Raw genomic sequence first — 17,998 nt, 5'->3', positions numbered from 1 at the left:
TTCTGTCACAGACAACAGAGCCGTTTCAGTGAAGTAGCAGCTCTTAAAGCCCGATGATTAGTAGTATTTAATGTAAATATTTAAGAAAATGCAATTTACACGCTGCTTTAATAAGTTTGGATATTTACCATCTTACTATATGTAACATATTAGATTCGTACTTAAATATCTGGCCAAGTTAAGGGTCTGCTATTTTTCCTGAAATGGAGAGGAGAGGAGAAGAGAGTAGAGGATTTATGGGAGATAAAGGGCAGAACAAGTCAAACAAGTCAAAGCGCACTCTTCAGCTGAGGCTCTTGATGCTGACGGCTGGGCCATCTGGACTATGACACACACAGTAGTCTCTCTGTGGTTGTCTCTGTCTTCTCACCTCGACTGGAAAACAAACAACGCAGCATGAGAGAGGAGAGCACAGAGAAAGGGAAACAATGTGCGAGAAAGCAGAGGGCGAAGCGCGGGAAAGAAGCAAACACAGGGTGATTTTGAGGTCACCAACAGGGAAGAGGGGGAAATATTAAAAGACGGAAAAGTGGAGAAGACAGGGATTGACAAGCTGATACTGATATTCCTGATACTAGAGGTCTCCAAAGCAATTTCATAAGTTTACTGATTAAGTTATAAATCCACAACCACAAGCAAGTCTATGCCTCAAGTTACATTTAAAGCTGTTAATCTGTAATGAGAATTTATTTTTAGAGGGTTTTTTAGAATATCTAACTGCACGCAGATAAAAGATGCACAGATATAAGCATCGGAGGAGCCAATTAAGTTCTGAAGTTGATGCAGGTAGACAAGTCACATAAATAATGTAATGGCATGAAAGGTTATTCTGAGTACAGCAGGAATTTAATCTTCAAAAAAAACCTTTCTTATGCAGAATACACACAAATTAACACATGTAAAACTTTGTGTATGTGATTAGTTGATTAATAATTGATGCATCAACCATGTTGCAAAACTTCAGATCTTTCTGCACAACAAATCTCTAGAAATTGTTCTTTTTTTAGGTACAAGATAAAAGAGTTTCATGGCAGGAACAATGTGTTTTGCATCCATCCTCAATCCCTCAAGATTTTTTGCAATATTTCTTAGTGTGCTGATAGTTTACTGTCTTTTGGATGTAATTCTGCCATTTATGTGATTGGTTATAAATCAGAAACTCCTCAGAGAAAGTGACTTGTCATTTGTTTGTTGGTGGCAATTCTTGTGTGCCATGCTTGCTTTGAAGTTTTTGCTCAGCACATCCTAAATATCACTCTTCAAACTCAAAATTGAGGCCAAGCACCCAGTTCTTCTTCTGTTCCTTTCAAACAAATGTTTACTGTGTGCCAGAGAGTTCTTCCCTGGAGCGTTCAGAGGAATAAATGTAACCGCTCTTGTAAAATGGATACAGGTTAACCTAATGCCTGACAGTAAAAAAAGGAGCATTTTAACATAAAAATGTTCTGGGTTTGGACTTTTGTTCATGCGTTTTATATGGAAACCTCAGATTGGATTCCTCCAGAGAGACATCAGGGAGTTATTTTTATGTCGTCAAAGAGTCAGCTTTGGGTCAAGTGCCAGTCTTCCCTTAGTCTTGGCTTGTGTGATAAGTTAGCCGTCCTGAGACCGAGTGTCCTTCTGTGTTTGGCAAGGAACAGATGGAGATCCTGCTGAAGTGCGTGCATGCACATGTACACACACACACAGACACACACGTACAGATACACACACCCACACACACAAGTACATTCATACATCTGGGATAGCCACAGGCGTTCTGGCTCATATGCCTCATAAAACATAATGTGAGAGTAAACATAGCATCGAATGTCACATTATCAACATCACACATCCAATTACTGAAAGATAGAAAAAAAGAAGAAACAATGACAGAATATAAGAGAGGAAATAAGAAATAAAGACAGGAAAGAAAGGAAGGAAGAAAAAAGAAATAAAGGAATGAATGGGAGACAAATGGGGAGCGAGAGAGAGGATGCTACCTCATGAGCCTAGCAGGCATGCACTACATGTTAACATTAGTAGGTCAGCCAGCACAGAAATAACTACACCGTGTGTATGTGTGTGTGGCAACCTCATACACTCCCTGCGAGCCAATCGTGGTGGATTCTCCATTCTACACACTAACCAATCAAAATTGCTCCATACATTAACATTTCAAACACGGTCACATGATCAGCATTTACCAGCTGTGTGTTCAGTTTCCACATGAGTGAATTTTCTTCCAAATAGATCTCGTCCTCGCTCTATGTAAAACGCTGTGCGAGGATACAATGATTCCTTTGGAAACTTCATAGATACAAATATCAACTGTCCAACAGCAAAAGTTCATTTATTTAAGACTGTTTTGAATTGTGGATTTAATTCCAAGGGATGTGTCATCTATGTATTGACATAGTAAAAGTGGAGGTGTTAAGTCTCTGCAGAATAATCATTTGAGCACCCAACATATTGGTGTGTTTTTCATACATATAGTGCCACTATGTGGTAAAACACAGACACAGCACCACATGGACGATGTTCTCCAGATATTAATTCTTCTCTCAAACATGCTTTACATAAACTCATGTTGTTTTTGCTGACACTGACAGAGATAATGTAAAGGCCTGCAGGGGTTTAGCATCTTATTAAGTTCTTCAAACAGATCTATATGAGCTGTACTAACATACAGTGCATGTGCATACATATACTATATAACACAGCAGTGATACATTGCACACTCTCTGGATCTGATGTAGACATAGAAAGGCTTGAAGCCTATACTGAATATAAAAATATTAATCCCTAAACTCAACTGTTGCAGCTATACTACTGGGAGCATGACAAACAAGTGCAGGGGGGACAAGGGCAATATTTTGTAATCTTTTTGACTCACAATACACATGAAAAATGATCCTGATCTACTCTCTAAACTATCCTGACAGTCGAGGGCCATGGGTTCATGCAGTCATGATGACGCTAAGCTGTTTAATTTTCCCCTGCTGGAAAATCAATGATAAGACTGAACTGAAATGAACTCAGCCACTTGCCTTGTTGCTCGTGCATGTGTGTATAGGTTGGTATCTTTGTATGAGTGTGTGTGTGTGTGTAGCTCCACAGAGATTAGTCATCTGCTAAATGGGATTAGCTGCTCTGTCTGAACTCAGGCATGACATGGGCTGAACAATGAACAATTTAATGTTAGCCTACTTGCCTGTTAGCCTGACCGGCACAATAGACTGCTGAAAAAACAAGTGTTGGCAATGGGAACACATCTGCTAAAAATCTTTCAGATATGAACAACAAACCACTGTTATTACCCTTCTTCATAAGGCTATCAGCCCCTGCAGAGTGTTGGCACCCTGCTTGCATCCTTTTTCAGCCAGGTGATTTATTTTTCAAAGACAACCACTGCTCAATCCTTGCCCCTGAAGTTGACCCTGGTCACCAGCCAAGTTGGTCTGATTGTGGCTGAAGTCTGGAGCCTGATAGCCAAAAATGAGCTGGCTCTCGACCATGTATTGCTTCTGGATTTGGACTGGGTTCAGGGATGTGGACTTGGATGGATATGAGCTGAGAGATGGTTCCAGTTAGCAGCGTTATAGCTAGCTCTGGGCTAGTTTTAGTAACTAATGGTTTTTCCCCTTTGCCACAAAGTGAAATCAATCTGTAAAACAGCATTAAACATCGTCGCAATTCCATTCAGTTGTTGTATCAACCACTGATATGAGATTTTGATAAATCCATTTTTATAATTTCCAAAATAATGAGCAAGGAGAAAGAGGCTTAGTACATAAGGGTACCATTTCATGGCAATGACATTTGAACAGATATGCAGCAAATATGGCTAAAAACTTATCATAAAAGTTGTTACTATTTTGTCTAGATGTCAGCCATTATGATGAACAGCTTCTCACTCAAACATCAAGGGGTCAGGGCCTAAAAGAAGTTTCCACAAATTGGGTTTTACGATGTGGTGGACCACACCTCATAAAATCTTCTGTTTATTCATTTGAAAAAGAGCCTTAAAAGCTTTAGTTGAGTTTAGTTGAGTTTAGTTGTTAACCTGTGAAGATTGAAACAGAAGTAGTTGAGTAGTCACCACAGATAATGGAGCATTAGCTAGCAGCTATCATTAATGGTAAAGCCACAACCTCTGGCCCTGGACTAATTCCTCATAATTACTCAGCTCCTCTTGATTGTAAGCCAGCCTCCGTGATTCCTATCACCTCAGATACCATTCTGTGTAACCTTGGAAGGATCAGGGACCGAGGGTTTCTGAGGTGTTTCCGAAAGAAGTGACACATCTTGTTTCAAAATAATTTGGGAGGCGCCTGTAACATAGATGCACATATATGGATGCCAACATGTACTTTACCTAAGACAGGCTTTGTAGATTGTTTGACTGCAGCTAAATTCTCTGAATGAGAATGATTAAGAAAATAAAGGAAGTGTTATTGTGTTGTTTTTCTTTCTGTTTCTCCACAATGTGTTTAGATGAAGATCACGGGACATATGTATTGTTTATACACATGTAGATAGTATATAAACACACACACCTATGTTTGGTTTAAAACAAGCTTTAAAACCAACCTAAACTGTGCAGGCAAGAAAACAGAGCTTACTGAAAAATGCACCACTCTGTATATGGTTTTACACAAACCACACATTAATACACAGGTAACTGTCTGCTGGTCATTCATTACTGAAGTCCATTCAACCTCAGATGACCTTTCTATTCTACACTAATGACAAAACTCAGACCACTTTTCTGAATGAGCCACAACTAAAAAACAGCAGGTGGGTGAGAAGAAACTCAGTAAGTAAAGTAAGAGGAGATACATTACATCGAATGAGGATGCAGAGTTGTGATGGTCCATCTTCACATGCAGCCTTCGTGCTGGCCCAGTAGGTGTCAGCCCTACTACATGCAGGGCTATCCGTATACCTACACACTTCAGTCCAATTTGTCACAGCAAGTGTGGATCCTGCAGAGCTGAGAGGACGTTTAACCTTTCACTGAGGGTCTCATGAAGTGCTAACCAGTTCCAGCAGTCAGTCCTACATCACTGTGTTAGTCCTGCTGCAGATGAATAGCCCTGGGCTCAGTAGTCCTGCGGCTGTTTGGGAAGTTCTCTCCCTCTTCTCTGCTCTCATGCCTTCTCTGTTGATTAATTTGTCAGCCGTGACCCCCTCCTCACAGTTACATCACAATGCCAGCTGGACAGTTCCACAGATGGATGGATCGGTGGAATGATGCAGCATTGGAGTTTTACTGGCAAAATCCAGTAAAATATCCCACCAAATCTAGGAATGCAAAGACCTCAGAGACTTGTGCTCTCTCTTTCCCTCTGTCTTTATGTGTCTCTCTCTCATTATTTCCTCTCTTTGCCCCTCTTTGCCCATACTAAAATAGCCCCACCTCTGTAAAGTCTATTAGCAGCCTAAGGTAAGCCTCTTAGGAGAGACTCTTGCTTTCCTGGAGCACGGGAAGCCAGTGACACTCAGTAAGACCACACCACAATCACACACTGATAAAACCAGGGTAGGATTTAAGACTGGATACATCAGAGATAAAAAGAGGATTGGGCAAGATAGAGAGGAGAGTACTGATAGAAAGTAAAATCCTCATTCAGTATGTTTGACAACAATCTCCACAGGCATAGATACTACTGTGTTCAGTAGAGGTGCACACTGTTTACATATTATTTGAAGGATTTAACTAGTCCTGTTACATCATGTTCATGTACATTGTCATGCACCTCCGGTGACCACATTTAAATGACATTTCTCCTTTCGTCACCAATACAAACATTATTGCACAAGTGGCTTTATCTCCTATTAAACATCACATTTATTTGTCTCCCATTCATGAATATTGTACTTCTATACAAAACTGAATTTTTACATTATGACATGATTAACAGGGTCTGCAAGTGGCAACGTTTTTTCAGCCTGTGCTTCCTGGTTGGATGCATTTCTGAAGCTGTTATACAAAGTGTAGGTGCGCTGGAAACTCAGTGCCCTTTTAAGTTAATGTCAAGTTATTGATTGGATTTACACCTGGGTTTTAAAGGTTTTCTGTGTGTTTTACCCTTTGCCCCGGGTCAGATGGCTAGAAGAAATGAATCCAGCAGGATGAGAGGGGATATACTGAGACATTTTCCAGCAGTAATCTAGCAGACTTGAGCTCAGGAACACCCTCTGGTTTTCAATCCATTAACTTAATGAGATAAATGAGATTAACCAGATTAATGCAGCCTGTTTGTATATCTGCCAACAGACTACAGACTTACTTGTGTGTGTGTGGTGTGAGTGTGTGTCTCATTCTTCTGACACTTTCTTTCTTTCACCAGATCCCTTTAACTTGAATGACCCTACAGCTTCTTTCTAAGACACCCTGAAAGGCTGTCTTTGGAAATTTGGGGTAGAACTTACAGCTTTGCAAAACTGCAACAACAAGAGCAATTTTGTTATTTATGCTAGCGACATGATTTGGTTCTCTGTCCACTCTCAAAGTCCCAATCCCTGTATTTGCCAACATGACAGAAGGTCATCCTCCTAACAGCTAATTCCCCATAGCAAGCACATGAACTGGCTGCAAGGTGACCTACCTCGATGCTGCGAGGTTGCGGCAGGGTGACCTGGGAGTTGAGGGGTCCATGAAATGTCCAAGACTGAGACGAAGACTAAGCTTGAGAGAGGATTTAACCACTAATTAAATATTTGTATTCTGTTAACTATGTATGATACAACCTCAAGAATTCCAGGACAATACTGATTTTAAACATGTAGTTTTTAAGTTTGAAAGAACAAAGACTGTGACATGGAAAAGAAAGTGTTTTTCCGTCATCTGTCTTACACACATCTGACCAAACAGACACTTCTACAAAAGCCACCGCTTCAAGTCTATTTTCCTGTGTTTTACACATGTAACTACAGTTATTGTGTATTGGGGTGTGAGCACTTTCAAAACACAGGCGACCTACACTCAATACTGTGCCTGAACGCCTCCTGTGTAGACACACATGGTGCACCGGAGCTGCTGCTGATGCGCTGCTCACACTACAACTCCTGTGCTGTCAGGGCCAACACAGACCCTGACTGAAAGAGGAGCAAAGAGACCCAGAACACAAACAGCTGAACCATATCACAAGATCAAGCTTCAACTTCAATGTTTAAAATATCAGGACAAGCTAAAACGTGTCAGACCAGGTTGTGCCTAAACGTTTGCAGTATGGATGAACAAAGTCTGCGAGATGTAGTGAGAAGTGGAGGACACAAGTCAAGTCTAATGACTGATGAGAAAACAATAGTAGTTCCTTTAGTTTGTGTTTGCTGTTATCCCCATTTGAATAATTATGTCGCCCATCTCTCTGGTAGCAGGCTTGGACATCTTTTGTTCCAAGCACACCCCAGCCCCACCTTGTAGTGTCACACGGTGAGGTCAAGTTGGAGTTTTTGTCCTGTTTCCATGTCTTGTCATTTCCTGTTTTATTTTGAAAGGTTAACTCTCCTCTCGTTTCAGGTCACTTGCCCTTCCTCATGTGTCACCTGTCTGAGTGTCTTCCCTGATTCCTGATTGTGTCCACCTGTTTCCCATTTGCCCTCATGTGTCTTATAGTCTGCGTCTCCCTTTGTCTTGTGCCAGAGTGTTTCGTTCTGTTCGTGCACCCCAGCCAGTCATCATAGTTCTTGCCTTGCCTTGTCTTTGCTGTGTCGTATGTATTCTTTACCTCCATGCGAGTGATTTTTTTGTTTGTATTTTCATAGTTTAGAGAAATCTGTTTTGTCAAGTTTAGAGCAGTTTTTGTAGCCTCCTTTTGGAGTGATTTTTTGTTCTAGTTGTTCATGCTTAGATGTTATAGTAGAGCCTCTGTTTTTTGAGAGTGTTTTTAGTTAGTCTCTATAGTATAGTGTTTAGCTCTTGTCTTCCTCCTTGTGGAGTGATTTTCTGTTGGTTTATTCCTTTTTGTTTCTGCAGTTTTGTCCCTCCATTTGGAGTGGTTTTTGTTTATTAGATTATTTTCCTGATAAGTTTATTCTAGCCTTGAGAGTATAAATTCCATAGCTGGTTTATTTTGTTTCTCACCGCAGAGGTTGGAATATTTAATAAAGTCTGTCTAACTGGACATTCTGCATCTGAGTCCTCTTTATAGTCCAGGCCTGACATGTAGTAGTATTTGCAGATTTGCTCCAATGAAAGCCCATCTATCAGTTCAGCTCTCCATCCATCCATCCATCCATTATTTATATCTGTTTATCCTGTGTGAGTGTGTCCCAGCTCACATTGGTCCTGCTGCTTTAAAATGGGCCATGCATTTCTGAGCCTGCACATATGTGCATAATATAGCGTTTAATTTTTGCCAGCCTAGTTTTTAGCCTTGAGACCCATCAGTCAGTCAACCACATCACTCAGCTACCTACACAGCTAGCCAACCAGTCAGAGAGCTCGTCTTTTGAAGTGTGTGTCCTATCAACCCAGTTTCCCCGTCTCTGTGGGTATCACATGTTGTCAGACCAACAGCTGAGCAACCGATCGGCATTCCCATTAGAGTCACTTCACTAGAGCACAGTCCGTTCCTCTAAGATATCACCTTAAAGCCTGTTCATTCACAAATTACAGCGAGCCATCTGTACAATGAGCAGCCTGTTCACAATTTGATATGGCTAATTGTGAGCAGGTGCACTAAGCTGACCATCAATTACAAAGCAAGTAGTTTTCTGTGAAACTATTCATCTGGATGTGTTCAGAGGAATCCCCCAAAGGACTGCCGCTCTCAGTCTCACTTTTCTCACTTTTAAAGATCATGCTATGTTGATGACAGTTTATAAGCAGAAAGATCGTGTCAGACTCATTCAAAGCTTAGCACACACTTAACATGCAATTTCAACATAAACAGTAAAGGGATAAATTGAATGAATGCCATCAAGAGGGACATTGATAATTTAGTTAGTAGAAAGTTGTATCTGTTTGTTTGTCTTCCCTGTTTTTCTCTGCTCTGTTCCTGTGTCTCACCTTGGTAGTGAGGATACAGATGCAGTCCATCCTCACCAGTCCGACTGGCAAAGTTTCACCAAAACATCTTCCTGCTGCAACTTTCCTGTTCCACCACTCGGCCGCTTGTTGCTGTTGGGGACATCCTCCTGTCGTCTGTCCGTCTCTGTCTCCTCCTTCTCCTCCTTCTCTTCTTTCATCCCTCAATCTCTCTCTCTCCTCCCTTTCTCATGTCCTCTCCACCTGTCCTTTCATCAAAGCAACTAGAGAGGACTTCTCCGCTAAAATAGAGGCCGCCTCGGAAACATGGCAGCTGTCCCGGTGCACCTCCGCCCGCCCTCTTGTCTTCCAGCTGCTGTCTTCGTTTTATGGCAGCTGGTAGCCACATTTTGACCTCAAAGTGTGCATGGCTCAGAATATGCATCCGCACTCTCGCAGAACACACTCGCCACACACACAAAAAAAAAAAAAAAAAAAAAAAAACGTGCAGAGACAGGCGCAGAAATGCATACACATGGATGCACAGGCAAACACACACGCAGACAGACATGTATACACAGACACAAGCACACACACAAGTACATATACTACACACACACACACCACTCTGCTGTTTTATCAGGTCAGTCACTGTTTGGCAGGAGACTGAGTGAACAGTAACAGCGGTATAGCAATGGATGCTCTACTTTCAACGTTGACTGTGGGTATCAAGTTAGAGCTCCATATGCACCCTGAAGCTCCTCAGAGATGGAAATTCACTCACTCGGGATATTCGGCTTTTTTAAAGATGCACGACATCACTACAGTTATTGTTGAATTTGAAACATTACAATATAATATGTTACACTCTACAAGACCAGCAAACATACACACTATTTTACATTTGTTTCTGTTCCTGTCCTACTCTACTTCTGTCCAGCTCTACCCTCCCTTCGCCCTGCACTCATTGTTGATTCTCTCCCCTGATGCTCACTGCTGCCAACAGAAAGCTGTCTTGCTGCACTGGGCTGTGCTAATGAACATCATTACTGGGTCTCAATTTCTCCTACAGACAGTTGAAATAAGTAATCCTGTTCTGTAGGAGCCAAATTGTGTATTTAGCCTGTGTTTTTTATTTTTTGTTTAGGCTGCACATGTTCTTTTGGTTACTATAACTTCCAGTAATGGGCAGAGGGGTGTGGTCTTACATTATTTACCTGTTCACTTGTTTAAATTCAGACATAGACGGTGAGTAGGGCTCTGATATTTTATGTTTTTTCTCATTTTAAGTGTGTCAGTACAACAATTGCTAGTCAGTATTTTTCTGTTTTGAATAAACAGCAGAAGACACATCTGAATTTCAGGTTGGATTTGTTTGAACACATCACAGTGAAGAGCCTACCTACTCAGTGTTTTACAGATAGTTGTCGCCACGCGTTCATTAAACAGTTCAAAAATGGATAATGAGTTAAATGCTTTTGTTTCAACCCCAGTTTCCAGTAATTATTGGATTAATTATTAAAGCCACTATGATTGATACTTCTACAAAAACAATGTAGTAGAATTAAAATGATCATCCAAATCTGCAGCTTTATGGAGTTTTATAGAGTTGCAGCTCAACGTTTGGCTGTCATGACTTTCAGCCACAACAGGTGACTGCTTTCAGTGAAGAAACTCAACAAACCCACTGTACTGAATATTGGACCATTCACCAGGGGGCCAGAAACACAACTCAACATAACTCAACAAGTTCTCCATATCAGCTTGGAAGGTGATGTTATGTCAGTGTTGTGTTCACAACTTATTTGTGCTGCCTACACGAGGCCAGAAGAACCAGTTACTGCAGGTTTAAGCAACACCTGAGTAATGTATCCGGGGTTAACACCAACTCCAACACAATACAAGCAGTGTACAGCTGGGAGGACAAATGTTGCCTGTGCAGCAGTTTATACAAAACAACTTCAGCATAAAGCAAAGCAAATCAATAACAGCACCACTTCCTGAGATGTGGGCAATCAGCAGCAGATCAAAGCAACATTGTGCCCAGAGTGAATCTGTAGTGAAAATGCCCAAACCACAAAAAACCATTCAATTTCTATGTCAGCAAGATCAACGAGACAAAACCAGTGCCATGAGCTTACCACTGAGCTCTTTCTGCTGACTCTACGGGACAATAAAATGTTACTGAACTGAATTGATTCCTCTTGTCATATTATGTAATGCAATGTAACCCAATGTTCAAACAGCATAAATGATCTGTCCATCTAATTCTGCTCTCTGCAGCCTTTTTGATATACAGGTTCAAAAGAAGACATGTTGTAAAATAAACATGTTTGCCTTATATCAAAACTATTCCCATGTTAGAGCAGTGATATGTTGGACATGAAGCAACAAATACAGGGTAATTTTGGTCGAGAAACTCCCATTCTGTATCATTCAATTGCATTAAATCCTTGTATAAAAGCAATTGATTCATAACTAATAAAATGTTATCATACATGACACTGACTCCTCTGTACTTGCATGAGCAGGGTGAATTGTGCTCCTAATTTCCTTATAAGCTGCGATATTACACCAAATGACAAACACAAAACAAAATGTGGTGTAACACGGTGAAAGAAAAACCTCTGAAGTTTAAACAAAATGGCTTCATCCTATGCAGGATGGTTAGGAAGATTAAAAAAAGAAATACTTATCCAACCCTAGCTCTGACAAAAAGATTTATATACTACTTGACAGATGCCAACAAAATCAAGTCTGAAAATGAAGAATCAGAATATAAGGGGATGAAACCTACCGAGAAATCCCTGCGACCTAACCCCATATAAGCACCAATAATGGGAGCATCATACAGTACATTGCCACACCTGACAAGCTCTCCTAGGCACCAACAGATAACAGAGGATATATTTACATCTGAAAATAGTTTCTCTAAAACTCATGAGAAAAATAATTACTTCTCTTTCTTTTCCAAAATCATGCAGCCAAACTGTAACCTCAAGGTTACCACCCAGTGCCTGGGTTCAGCCTCCTTCTGATAGGAAGCAATCTGTACTTCACGCTGCTTCTAACTGTAGAGGGATTTGCTGCAGGTTTCCTCAGACACAAACACAAAACAACCAGAGATGTCTTACCTTGTTGGGGGTCAGTGGGCTTGCAGCTGGCCTGGGGCTGGGGGAGGTGACTTTTACTGACCCGGGGCTGGTTGGGCTAAGAACAGAGATCAGGGAGAGAGGGTGTCAGGAGGTGAACTCTGAAAACTGTCAGTTATTATTATTCTGTACTATCTACACCTGAACTCCCTGAATGTGACCTCCATACAAAGCATTGTGTATTTTAAAATGTTGTACAACATTTTAAAATACACAAAATACCATTGGTGTAATATATAAGCTAAAGACAATACACCCTAAATGTGGGAAGTCTGCAAATTCAGAGGTTCAGTGACCTAAATATGCAAACCATAAATAATTACAAAAGACAAGTGACTAAAAACAAAATGTGCCCTTAAGTGCCAGAGGTTTTCCATTCAAGAGTCCAACAGCCTAAGGGAATGTACTTCTTTAATCCGCTCAGATTTAAAACAGAGTTGTCTGAACCTCCTTCCAGAGGGCATTTCCTCACAGAGGTGAGCTGCTGGGTGACAATCATCTCTTAACAACATTCAAGGCTTCTGGGTGAAGCCAAACTTTATAAATTAATTTTAGATCCAGTATTAACTCATTTCTCTCGTGCATTTGTTTCAGCTGCGATCAGACTACCAAACCAAACTGTGATAGAGAAAGTCAGCACACTTTCTGCAGCACGTGTGTAAAACTGGACCATAGGTTTCCCCCGTCTTTTAAAATGTCATAATAACAGCTGTTAAGTCTGGTTTGCTAATAAACCCTACTAACGGCTGAAATGTATGCTCATGTTGCACTGAGCAAAATAAATTGCTGGACATACCTCAAATGAGGTCCTTTAGTCAAAGGCCCTGGAGGACTTGTGGGGCTGAGGTTGCTGAAGGTAAATTTTCCCTGGGTGGGGCTAGCTGGACTCGTGCTTTGAGTGACTTTGCCTAATCCTGGGTCTTTGCTGGTCGTGACACCTGTAGAGATGACTGCAGCATCTGTGACTCTGTCAAGATCTGGGCCAGTGCTAGGAGTGGTGTTGGTTGGAGTGAGTTTGTCTGAAGTAGTTGGAGGCATGAATCCCTGAATGGTGCTGGAGACGAGGGCTGAGACTGTCACCAGGTTGAGGTCGGGAGCGGCAGGAAGGCTTGGTGGATTGGTAGAGGTGGTGGAGCTTTCTGAAGAGGTGGTGGCAGTCAGATGTGGCTTTGCTCCATTCAGTGATACTGCAGGAGGTGTTTTTATGGAGCCAGTGGGAGTTTCTACACCATTCACTGTGGCAGCAGAGGGAGAAGAGGGTTTAGAAGTCTCCGCTGCTGAGGCTCCAGACTGGACAGGAGGAAGAGGAGCACGGTACTTGACTTTGGCTGGCTGTGACTGAGGTGTACTGCACTGTGTTGTTGGGGAAGATGGCTTCTTGGGGGGTATTCCAGATGGGATTGGAGGGGCAGGGGACTTGATTGACCTGGGTTTGGGGGCAATGGATTTTGGCTGAGGTGATCCTGGCGGAGAAGCCAGCGGGCTCTCGGGACCAGGGGAGGGCTGTGGCTGGGCTGGGAGTTGTTCTGGCAAGTTACAGGAGGCAGAGAGGACCCCTGGACCATCTAGCTGGTCCCCAGAACGCTTGTTGTCTGTGAGGATGGTCAGCTCATAGTACTCCTGGATATCTGGAGGTAGAAACAGAGAGATTAGAGCCATGATGAATGACTGGAGGGTCCAATGGATTCATAAATTAAGTTATGACCGAATGAATGCACAACTTTGTAAATGATAGACTGACTAATCATAAAACAAATAATGAAGACAATAAGTGAATGAATGAATGAATATCAGTGGGAAACTGTTATCTCTAAATGATGTAGAGCTTTTAGAGCTGAACCGATTATTTAATAACTAGAAATTAATCACCAATCATTTTGAAAATCATTTGGGTAATTTGTTAAAAAAGTAAAAACAAACTCAAAACATTCTCTGCTCCAATCGCAACAATTGGACAATGTGTTGATTTTTTGTTTCATATCTTTGTGAGTTGAGCATCTAAATAGTTTGGACAGTTTGTCAGGCAAAATGAAAAATTTATTTATTTTATTTCATAGACTGAAAAATTGATCTATCAATTGATTAATCAAAGAATATAATTTGTAGCTCAACAATGAAATCATGAATCATTATTTGCAGCCCTATAAAGCCGTTTAAAATATAAAAGAAAAGCTACTGTTTTATAGTATTCTTTAATTCAGATAAAACCAAAATGAAGCAGTCCCCTCATTTTTCTGAGTTAGCTGTGTAATCAAATGAACCACAGCTAATACACTAGTGACCCCTAGTGGCAGCATGAGGATACTTCCACCATAGTTATATAGACCGGTAGCTACTGAAGTATCCTGGGTTCCTCATTTAAAGGAGGAATGAGTAGTTCATCCCACTGTCATTTCCTTTTTCATATGTAAGAGCACTGAGTGACTGTTATGATCAGAGGTTTCACTTCCCCCGCTTAACAACTGACAGGCAATTCTACACCATACACATGGGTGTGAGCTCAGTTTGGTGGCTATAAAAGAGATAGTGAGAAAAAATGATAGAATATGTGGGAAGAGGACAGGGGATAACAAGTATAACAAGTACTATAACACATACAAATGATGATGAAACAGGCATTAAATATCATATGTAAATCAATATATATATATATATATATATATATATATATTAACACACAGACAGAAAATATTCAAACATATTAAATGCTACAGTAGATGAAGAGGAAGTCAGTCTCATGTTAGTTGAAAAGCAATGAACGTCTGCACACACACACACACACACACACACACACACACAATCACCCATCACCAAGACACACAACACACAAACACACACACAAACAACATGCACACACACACACACACACACACACACAGAACAGAGAAAGAGGTGTTACTTTAACAGGTACAGGTGTGGGCGTGGAGCAGGAGCAGGTGGGGCCAGAGACCAAGAACCAGTTTGTTGTCTTACACAGACACACATTGTGGCCTGTGTTTTCCTTCAAAGAAGAAACAGTTCACCACAAGCAGAACTAACTACTTAGACACAGATTATAAACTACTGGGAGGACTTTACACATGCTACACATACTTAAAATGTGTACCTATTTTCTACAATGGGCCCTGTGTTTTATGTGACAGGCCATGTCACGCCCACATCTGTGTGTTCTGATCTCCATTTTCTGGTCAACAGTCATGTGATTAGGCCAGCTAAAACATCTTGTAGACACCATGAGAACTTGTGCTACCACTTACAGCAAACACTATTATCAGTCCAGCCTCCTGTCCGCTGGCCTACTGGCCTACAGATACAGTTCCTGTCTTCTAGCCTTATATACAGTCCCAAACAGACAGCATCCTTCCTGACTAACACACTGCACTACTCCAAGACATGACACTAAATGCAAAATGCAAGACAGGCCGACCTGGCTGCAGCGAAGCAGCACTGAGCACCTGAACTTGTCGACATGAGCAACATGAGAATCAAGCTAAACGGTCAGTTCACCCAAATCATAAAAACCAGTGGCATCAAGCCATGCGGTGAGTTTCTGTTTTTTTCTGTTTTGGTTTTGAGATAATGTAATCCAACATTACATTTGAAAGAACTGCTAACTAAAACCGCTTCACATGAACAATGTACCAACAATGTTATATAACAATGATATTATCAAGAAAAGGTGTGTGTGATTTGGTGAAATTATCCTTTAATCTAACATAGCTGTTGATTTCAATACATTGATCTCTGAAAATATACTGTAATATGTGGTCATGGGTATTCATACAAAAAGAAATAGTGCATAACTGTCTGTAAAGGTCTTTTAATATCAAACATAGACTAAAACAAAGATTATTTTTTAAAGAAACATCCTTAATTTCCATTCACACAGTTAGCAAGACAATCAGCACCACACCTTAAGAATCCATTATAGATAAAAAATCCAACTAAAAAAGAATAATAGGAAGGTCAACAAGCTTGACAGCATTTAAAAGCTCACCAAGGCTTCAAAATCAATAGGTCACATTGTAATACCATGTTTAAATGGGTGTATAAATAGGAGGGAGGAGGGAGTATACAGACAGACAAACAGATATTCTTACCAAGCAGAGCACTAAAGAGCTGACTTTGGAAGACATTGATGACTCTGTCCAGAGACTGCTGGAGCTGGTGATCTTCCTCCAGGTGGCCCTGTTTGGTCCGATTCTGGTTTTGCTGTCTCTGATCTAATTTGGCCCGGTACTGCTGGAGCAGCTCCAGGGCTCGCTGAGCATCTAAACAGAACATAAACAATTAAATACCACGTTACTAATGACAGAGAAGGTAAGTATAAAATTCTCCAGGTGCTCTTCAGTAAAGCAAGGAGATTATGTAGTGTACATTAGACAAAGCCTTAACTTAGGTGGACATGAGTTTGGTTAAAAACTGTGCCTGGTTCAGATCTGGCAGGGTCGTCATTAGGGTGAAGTTTATTAAGAACACCTGGCTGGGAGAGAGTGTCGACACAGGTGTTATTAGTCTGTCAATTGTCTTTTAGCATATCTCATCTCCTTGCTCTTCTGAGGAGCAAATAAAAAATGAAATATGTGAAATATAAGGTGTTCGTTCAGTATCTTTTAAGTACTCTTAATTACAAAGGAGCCACAGGTCTTTGTGTTACATGCTGAACATTCAGCCAGTTCATGGCACACTATTGTATTTGTCTGCATTTTATGGACTGGTAACTACTATTACATTTTATAACCCTGTGTTTGAGTTGCTCTGGTGCAGAAGGGCATGAGGGCAAAAGAGTTTATGTTGTAAAGGAGGGTTGCAAACTGCATTCCAGGCTCCATGGCACTCTGAACAGCTGATTAAAGCAAACTCAGTCTGAAATGTGTCAGCGTTGACCCACACATGCCACCTTCTTTACTGCACGTCAAGCCAAATGGCAGACAGATTTGTGGTGATTTAATCAATATTTACGTATCTATAGGTATAAGTCTATAGTCTATCATTAGCAGCAATCTTTTTGACACAGCATCCAACAAATATAATTCATGCTGAAGCTAAATCCCGTCAATATACTGGCATATCAATGCAGACTAGCATACTGAAAACAAACAGAAGTCATTAAAACATTTTTTGAAAGTGCTACTTTGTGAAACACTTGTGCGCCGAATTTACCACAAGGTCTGAATGACCAGTAAAAGCTCTTAAGTTATGGTCTATAACTTGTGTATGTTTACCAACAAACAATTAAACGTTAAATTGCTGATGTTTAAGAGAAGTTTCGTGACGTTAACTTACAGGCTAAAGAGGAGCGCTTCGCAGAGCTGTAGCAACATCAACGCGAGCTTTTAGAGAGGTTCAAACTGATTTTTTTCAATGTCGTCTCTTTAACAAAATAAAATATATGTTTGTATGTACAACATCGATGGAAATAAAGACAAAGAATTACCCAAAACTACTTTATTTACCTTTTTGTCGAACAGGCATTGTGACACGCACAGTCTTCCTCCCCGGTGCTTGTGTGCGCGCGCGTGAGTGTGTGTGTGGCGCTGTGACAGTCTATCTGTTTTTACAGATGTGTGCGTCTGTCCTGGGACAGCCTGCCTCCAAAGTGGGACACCACACTGACACCACGGCAGTCTGGTGTATCAAGTTGTCTTTTCGGCCAAAGAAAAAAAAACTTCATGAAATGTCCGGGCAAAGCGTCACAGAGTCGGAGAAAAGAGAAAGCGTCAACCGCTCATATCAAATGTTGATTAAACAGTCACCAATTGGACTTAGCACCCGGAGCTGAACGTGTTTCTCTCCTTCTCTTTCACTTTGACTCTCCCTCTGGCTCTTTGGTAAAAAACTAGTTCTCCATTCCTTCATTCAGGTGACTTCACTCAAAACGCTGTCTGAC

General features: G+C 41.0%; 1 protein-coding gene across 1 annotated transcript in view; it reads right to left on the bottom strand.

Moving 5' to 3' along the window:
- LOC111237413 (discs large homolog 1-like protein) overlaps positions 1-17,636 on the bottom strand; it is a 105,291-nt gene extending 87,655 nt beyond the window's left edge. Inside the window, exons 1-4 of the mRNA XM_022766536.1 lie at positions 17,565-17,636; positions 16,209-16,379; positions 12,905-13,736; positions 12,091-12,166 (exon numbers count right to left, since the gene is read on the bottom strand). Coding sequence (XP_022622257.1) covers positions 12,091-12,166; positions 12,905-13,736; positions 16,209-16,379; positions 17,565-17,583 — 1,098 coding nt within the window. The 5' untranslated portion in view covers positions 17,584-17,636. The remainder of the gene's footprint in view (positions 1-12,090; positions 12,167-12,904; positions 13,737-16,208; positions 16,380-17,564) is intronic.
- Between the last annotated feature and the right edge of the window lie 362 nt (positions 17,637-17,998).

The sequence above is a fragment of the Seriola dumerili genome, unplaced genomic scaffold (genome assembly GCF_002260705.1).
Source record: "Seriola dumerili isolate Sdu_G_001 unplaced genomic scaffold, Sdu_1.0 BDQW01000002.1, whole genome shotgun sequence".
NCBI lineage: Eukaryota > Metazoa > Chordata > Actinopteri > Carangiformes > Carangidae > Seriola > Seriola dumerili.
This window is presented reverse-complemented; position numbering and strand designations above follow the sequence as displayed.